The sequence below is a fragment of the Echinococcus granulosus genome, assembly GCF_000524195.1.
Source record: "Echinococcus granulosus chromosome Unknown EG_S00022, whole genome shotgun sequence".
Lineage (NCBI taxonomy): Eukaryota > Metazoa > Platyhelminthes > Cestoda > Cyclophyllidea > Taeniidae > Echinococcus > Echinococcus granulosus.
In genome coordinates this window covers 35,937-43,710 of record NW_020170402.1, presented here as the reverse complement: position 1 = coordinate 43,710, position 7,774 = coordinate 35,937, and the positions used below count along the sequence as shown (strand labels likewise).

General features: G+C 44.8%; 2 protein-coding genes across 2 annotated transcripts; one reads left to right on the top strand and one right to left on the bottom strand. All coding sequences in view use genetic code 11, as the record gives it.

The window, feature by feature from the left end:
- Positions 1-312: 312 nt before the first annotated feature.
- Positions 313-2,346, bottom strand: EGR_03867 (Polyglutamine-binding protein; the record flags this gene model as incomplete). The annotated part of the gene is made up of 3 exons (XM_024493116.1): positions 313-548; positions 1,430-2,068; positions 2,277-2,346. 3 exons carry the CDS (start codon positions 2,344-2,346, stop codon positions 313-315), a joined length of 945 nt encoding a protein of 314 aa, XP_024352388.1.
- A 410-nt stretch (positions 2,347-2,756) lies between these two features.
- EGR_03866 (Alcohol dehydrogenase [NADP+] B) lies at positions 2,757-6,180 on the top strand (the record flags this gene model as incomplete). The annotated part of the gene is made up of 9 exons (XM_024493115.1): positions 2,757-2,773; positions 2,809-2,842; positions 3,243-3,317; positions 3,412-3,582; positions 4,473-4,589; positions 5,303-5,574; positions 5,740-5,896; positions 5,965-6,050; positions 6,138-6,180. The coding sequence occupies 9 exons, from the start codon at positions 2,757-2,759 to the stop codon at positions 6,178-6,180; spliced, it is 972 nt and encodes a 323-aa protein (XP_024352387.1).
- Positions 6,181-7,774: the final 1,594 nt, after the last annotated feature.

The following is a 7,774-nucleotide window of genomic DNA, read 5'->3' as shown; positions in this document are numbered from 1 at the left end:
TACCTCATCCAGGGCGCTTCCCATGGCTGTTCCGCTCCAGCTCTCAGTAGTCCACCCGCAAATTATAATCTACACAAAGATGGAAGCGATTTGAGGAACCTGGGGGGTTACGGCAGGAATTCCTCTTGTTCCATTAATCGCATTACATTATTGCCAATGTGGTCAGAATCTCTGAATATTGTGGCCATTAATAGCCCGAAAAGACCCCGAAATAACCATTACTTATTGGGACGTTCCCAATTCAAAAAGTACTACCGAAACTGCGTGAGTAAACAATGATTTATCAACACATTAAGGGGCAGAGGGGTTGAACTAATCCTGACGCTGTCTCATGTTAGCTCTCAGAACATCACCAGGACTTGGGTAGGGGCGCTGCTGAAAGAGCGGTCCAGAGGCGGTTACGTCTGCACCGGTTTTTGCAGAAGGCGCAGAGCCCGAGACGCCCTCCAGTCCCGCCGTCCAACCACCACGCGGGACGTCCGAATAGGCTGCGGGGTCCATTGGGTCCAAAGGCTCATCACCATCTCCGCTGCGCCGACGCTTTTCGACTAAAACGTGGGAAAACAGGGAGCATCGATGAACCAGAACCGTGATACAGCGAGAAAAGCGTTACAAAGATTATGTGGTGGGCACTTACAATTGAGGCTCGAGCTAAACGGCAACATTTTATTATACGCTATCAAAATAAAAAAGCAAACTACCACAATGATATGACAAACTGTAGAAGACGGTAAGCATGCCCTATTAACATCAGTAATAATCAACACACATGTCGTGGGCTGAACGCAGTACTTTAAGCTGAGAGGCAACAGTGATAATGAGTGCCGGCAGGCAACGGTGATAAAACAAGTAAAACCCAAGCCTGCAGAAACAGAAGACGCCAGGTACGGGAGGACCCGTTGGTGGCACCACCAGTAATAAATTATTCGATTGAATGAGGTAAATGATTAACAAACAGACATACAAACGCCTTTACGTTATTAACGATCCCAGTCGTGATGGTTTCATTTCCATTCTGCCAGTGCTGCAAATATTAGGACCAGTAAGTGAGAGACCTGAGCCAGGTTACGAAATCGATGAACGACCCTTTTTAAAGTTGCACAAGAGATTATCCTTTCGAGAAAACAATGAATACACTCATTCACAAGCTTTCACAATATCGAAAAGTCGCTAGTAAAGCCGGCTGTCTAAAGATATTTCAGCAGTACTGGCAAAAAATTCCACCGTCTATTATAACAATCTCAGTTTAATAAAAAATACTGCAAGACAAAGAACTGTTTATGGAAAATAAAGCGACCCAATTGAGATGCTGGACGGTACAAGCCATACCTATGGCACCAAAAACCCAGTACCTTGTACTTGCGAAATCAAAATCTAGCATTTCAACGAGGACTCGAAGAAAAGCTTTGATAAAGCGGAAACTTCTCACATTTCGGTGCCCGTCTCATACTTTTCCCAAGCCGAACATAGGATGGTGGAGGGGCAGAAGGCGGTGGCATAATATTTGTAAGCAGAGGAGACTGAGAGGTTGCTGGTGGTGGCGGGGGTGGTGGTGTAGGAGAACGCGATCGGTCCCTTTTTCCTTCCCTCTTCTCACTTTCGAATTCTCCATCCAATCCTCCCGCTGCTAGAGCAGCTGCCGACGCCGCTGCCGCTGCCGCCTTCGCCGCCAGTGTCTGTGCTTTCAAAACACTAGCAGATTTAGTGATGATTGCCCTGGGATGAAGAGGAGAGAGCCAGCAGACCTCGTCAGTCACTGTATTCCAATAGTAGAATCGGCCGGTTACAGGGTCGCCCACCTCAAGCCAGTGACTTGGGAGGGGATATCGACGAAGCATGCGATCGCGCAGACGACCCATATGCTGATCACTGGCCCTGAAAGTACGGCGACCGTAACGTTCGAAACAGTAAGCGGTGCATTCGTGATAGGGATTGGTGAGATTTGGACACGCAGCGATTTCGTGAATTAGGGTGCCATTCTCGATTATAGGAACAGGACTGATCCCCTTGAGGATGGGTGGGATCTGACCTGAGCCGTCGCCATCGTAGCTTTCGGCGAATACTTCCTCTGAAGTGAGAAGTAGTCACTGAGGTACCCACTTTACACAGTGCATAAACACCACGAATTCAAACGACCCAGTAACATATGAGCTTTGACTCCTGTGGTATCACCAAGAAATATTGAAGACTTAGAAAGTGCTGCCAAGTTATGTGAAGAAAAAGTGGAGTGAGTACGCTATGTGATTCAAACAACACTAGAAGAAAAAGGCATTAACCTTCGTTTTTCGACTTGTCCAGAAGGCCTCTTTTGGCCAGACGTGCTGCTAAGGCTGGGGGCAACGGCATTGCAGCAAGACCCTAAGTCTACGGAACAGCAAATAGGGCGCCAAATACATAGGGGAGATAAAGCCAACAAAAATGATTTGCAGCACATAGTAAGAGCTGTACAAAATAATGTAGAAAAATCCGTAAATAAGACGCAGACACAAAAGTGATGCTCTACACAAAGTATGATAGAAGAGATCAAATTGAAGACCACTTTTGCCTCACTAATTCTTGGCTAAAGTATGATCCAAACATAAGTTAATAAAATATCTTTTACCAGAGTGGTGCGTCTACACACTTATGCTCTTTGGGCACATAAGCTTTTAAGATGTGTTTGTAGTAATTAAAGTGAAAATAGGGGTAATCTTAAAAAGAAGTCGCGTAAAATAACATAAACTGATATTCTAGCATTGAAAAATTTAAGTTGCTGAATGTACACTCTGCAAATGTATGGCAAAATTTATGAGTGATTCGTTCTTCTAGACCACGGTGTTTGCCTACACTTACGATTGGCGTCGTAAGTTGTCAGGTGGTTGGGTGGCTCTCCTGGTTCGTGCGTAATGGGTGTCCTCAGCAAAACACGTGCCCTTAACATTACTTAGACAACCTTAGTATTTTGTAAGGGGACTGTTTTTTCCCGCGTGCTAGAGCTTTTACGCTGCTGCTGACACATTGGTATGCATGCTTTTCCCTGCGGATTTTCCAGAATTACCAGTAGTCCTGGCACTATCTTCTTTGTTAGACAAATAACTATTTTATGGATTGAATTTTAAAGCTACTTGCATTGGTGAAATACTTATCATAGTAGGTGATCCATGACACTGTTGTGGGGACTGTTTCGGGTCGTCTTTTTTAGACTAGCAGACTATCTGTTTCAATGACTCACTTTATCAAACAATTTTTACATTTCTTATCAGATGCCTGTCTTTGCGCCTCTTTTGGACCTTTCCAATGGGCGTAAAATCCCTTCTATCGGACTTGGCACTTTCAAGGTAATGGAGTATTTATTTTACGTACAATGTTTGTTAAGTATTGTATTTGTGCAATCGAACTGCTCATTCAAACACTCTTGTGTCGTGTTATTAGACCACTGATCGTGGATTGGTGCAGCAAGCAATATCCGCTGCTCTCGACGCCGGTTACCGACACATTGACACAGCCTTCATCTATTCTAATGAGGCCCAAATAGGCGCCACATTAAAGTCGAAAATGTCGGAGAGTGGGATTGCTAGGGAGGACATCTTCATCACCACAAAGGTAGATAGACAGGCAATCGCGTAGTCAGTTGTGACCGTGACACTTAAATTTTTTGTTTATCGGTATAAAAATACTTTGAATATTTTTCTTCCCTTCAAACCTGAATTATAGTCAAGGTGTTTTTGATGCAGTGAGGGTTTTTAATTGATGAACACTAGTTGTTTTGCCATTAGCATAGGTACTTTGAATGTGACAATACACACGATTGGCAGATAACTAACTCCGTTAACTAACTTCCTTACCTCTTATTCTCAGTCCTCTGTTTTCTCACAATTTTATGGGTAAATCCCCTTCCTCGAAATTTATCCCTGAATAGATTAAGGCAGATTACATACGGACTCACTAATGTAAGAGATGAAGGCCGTCTCAGAATTCTAGCCTGCATCCCTGGAACTGGTTTACGAAAGCTGAGGAAGCTACCTTAATTTGACCGCGATATTTTGAAGATGTTAAGCACTTTTACAAAGCATTCAGTCGTTCCCTCATAAACATGGGTTAGAGGTTGGGAGAAGAGCATGGGAACGACGTTCGTAGTTTATTTCTCAAATAGTGTCACTGCTAGTGCTTGGTGTACGAGTGAATTTCTAAATATGACCGTACTACTGGTGCCCAATCAACTGCTGATCGGGGATAATAGGCAAAAGCTCCTAGGTATTTGTTCTTGAAAATCTGGTTATTGTTTCTAAAAGTGGAATAACAAGATGTAGGATGGTCATTGCGGGTTCTGTGGTAAAGAAACTAAATGTGCTCTGCAGAACTCTCAGCGACCGTACTCTTGAAACCGACCAAGTGGGTTGGAAAACTGTTAGGAGTGAGAGCTGCCTCAAAGATTAGTAGACACACAATTAATTCCAAAATGAGAGTAGAAATTATTATTTTTTTTTCTGCAGCTTTGGGGCACAGAACATCATCCACAGGATGTGAGACCAGCATGTGAGGCAAGTCTACGCAGATTGCAACTGGATTATGTGGATCTCTATCTTTTACATTGGCCTGTGCATTTGCCGGTACGTCCATACCTTACCTCATTTGCCCCTGATTGTTAAGGACTAAGTTTACCGTATCAATGCAGAATTTGGGAAGGCATAAGCAAATGGCCACCTTGGGGAATGTAGATGGAAACGATGTTTTTTGAGAAAACGAGCTATAATCAATTTCTCCGGGATTGTAGGTGCTTCAACTCTTCCACTTTCGTTTCAGAATCCTAAAATATAAAATAATATGTTGAAGTGAAAAGTTGTCTTAGTATTCACTGTACGCCACCAATTGGGAATTGTGAATGTTTGTGAACGATTGCGCTGATCGCTTTTACAAGGATTCGTCTTTTGTATATCTACACGAAAGGCGATGTACCGACTAGATATCCAGGATTAGGCGTTCTAATTACTGAACAACTGCTGTATTGTGGACTGGAAATAGAATCACCCGCTCGTTCTCTCTGTTCCCTACCCCTTCGACCAACGGCGCTTGCGCTAGATTCAACTGAATGTTAGTACTGGTGATTTGCTTGTCTTACCGCTGTGTGTAGTTGTGTAACGGCGGCGTTCTAATCCAAGTCTCCAAGGTTACAAGTACCAATTTAATAGCACAACATTAAAGTGGTGACCGAATTGTGAAGGCTGAAGGTCTCCCACAGCTAACTATCCAATCAAAATAAATGTCCTGTTGCAAATCCCAGCACTTGTTTCCTTCATGCTTTTGGCCGTTCATCCACTTATAGCGCGAATGTGAACCGCGTGGGCCATTTACCCTGGAAGACACATGGAAGGCCATGGAGACTTTGGTGGACGCCGGTTTGGTGCGCAGCCTCGGTTTGTCCAACTGCAACCGCGCGCAGATTGATCGCATTCTTGCAGTTGCGCGAATTAAGCCGACTGTGTTGCAGATTGAAGCGTCGGTGGGTTTCCTCAACGAGAAACTCATCGAATACGCACACTCTGTGGGCCTAGTGGTCACTGGGTATGCGCCCTTCGGATCCCCGGGCACCTCACCGTAGGCGAGACCTCTTTTTTGCTGCCATTGTAATGTTTTTACATATTTCCTTTTTTTGGTTGAAATCGACTCATTCTCCACCGAAACTGATTCACTAGTTTGTGTTTAACGTACTTGTCCGAAGTCAATGATGGTTTGAATATTTCTGCTTCACCTTTTATCAAGCGAGTTCCCGAATCCCTTGGAGATCCCATGCGTGGTTGAAATGGCTAAACGTCACGGCAAAACACCCGCCCAGATTCTTATCCGCCACGGCATTCAACGTGATCTCGTGGTCATCCCCAAGAGTGTCACGCCCCAGCGTATTCACGAGAACATCGACGTATGCACATGGCTTTGGTCTCCCTTTATTCCTTTTTATTCAAAATTTTATTTTTTTGGACCCTCTAGGTCTTCAATTTTGAGCTCTCTGCAGACGAGATGTCAACGCTGAATACTGCGGAGCCAAAACAGTGTCGACGATTTTCTCTGAAGTCGTCAGTTTCTCTCCTGCTTGATCTGATTTGCTACTGGTTCAACTTTTTTGTCTTGTGTTCCCATCATCGGTGTTTTTGCTATTTTAGGTGGACAAATATGCCGGAATATCCCTTCCACGACGAATTTTGAGATGCTTACTCGGCTGACTGGCTTCCGTTCCATGAGTTTGGATTAAAAGTATTACATAAATAATATTTTTTGTCGGGGAGTTGACACGTGATTTGAGAGTAACTGGGATAGTGTGAATCTCTTCACAATTATAGCTTGACTTCATGACGGTGGCATCGATACTACTCGTCCTCCAGTCCTTCTGCTTCCAGGCCTAGGTACCTCATGGGGTCTTCAAGGTGGCCTTGAATGGCAGCGCGGTACGATGTGACATAAAATTTTTACTTCTCTCGAAGAGGTTGGGACATCTTACTGCTAGTTCAAGGAAGGCTGATTACAATCCCAACGTGGAATGAGGGTGTTTGATGAGTTCTACTGGAACTACTGCATTATAGTCAGCTATTCTTCGGGGAAAACGCCGAACCTCGTATTCCATGTTGGCCAATCGCAAGAATGGGTCTCAGTTGATTTTCTAGTTCTGTGCTTTCAAGGAGTTCACGTCTTTAAGGTGAGTCTAGCAGGTCACAGTCCCAATCGGTGAGCCTTTTGAAAGAAATACTCGATAGCGGACAGTCCCATAGTAGAGGTTACGATAGAGAGTATCACATCGACTAGTTTCGGTCTCAGTTCGCTGCAGACACAAAGCAGGGCCGTCTGGGCGTAGGGCAGTGCCTTGGAAGTATGTGGTTTGCAGTGAGCAGATCAGTTGAGACCACAGAATGCGTCAATTGTTTGCTTACTTCTCGGTTTTAGCAACGCGCCAAACAGGGGTTCCACCATTGTATATCTCCAACGGGTGGCCTGGCCTTCGGTCCCCTCAGCGTGCCGACAATACAAACTCTGCCCGAGTGTTAGGTCTTCTTTCGCCTTCAAAGATGTATAAACCTTAGCGGGGCCAAAGAAGTGTATAAGCTGCGGATGGGAGAATTTGTGACCACCTCTAGCAGAACAACTTCAGCCTCGTAGTCTGCAGGAGAGCTATTAACAACTGAAGCGACATTAGTCGTAACCGTGAACCATCTAAAAAAGTTCGTTACGGAGCTGTCCATGAAGTAAACACGCGATACCTCCTTCATCCCCTACCAGCCACATAGAACCCAGATAGACATATGGCTGGTAGCACAGAAGTGAGGAAAAAAGTGAGGAGGGACAGACGCAAAACCCTACCCCGAGGGAACTGCTGAATCCCGTCCTTTGTTATGTCACTACTTTTGAGCAAGCAGCCAGCACCTTCTCCATTTCCCCAATACAGTTCTTAAATAGGACGAATCACCAGATCCAGTAAAGTCGGTGAGAGAGATCAGTGGAGTGGCAGTTGCACGAAAATTCGATGGCTGGTACGAATGGCTCGTGAGTGTTTTACAGCACCAGTTACGTTTTGATGGCTGATACGAGAGGTTGGCCAAGAGGAGCGGCGGAAACAACGCTCAAAAGAGAAGAGGGGCCATGTAATACATTAATTGGTTATTAAACTTTCGGTTTTGGTAACGATCCAATTAGGGACTCAGCTATTGTGCCTCCGAGCGGTGATCTGAACATCGTGCCATGCCAGTAGCACCAATCCCAGCATTGTCTTCTTTCATCTTCAAGGAAGTCTCGGGACGCTACAGCTATT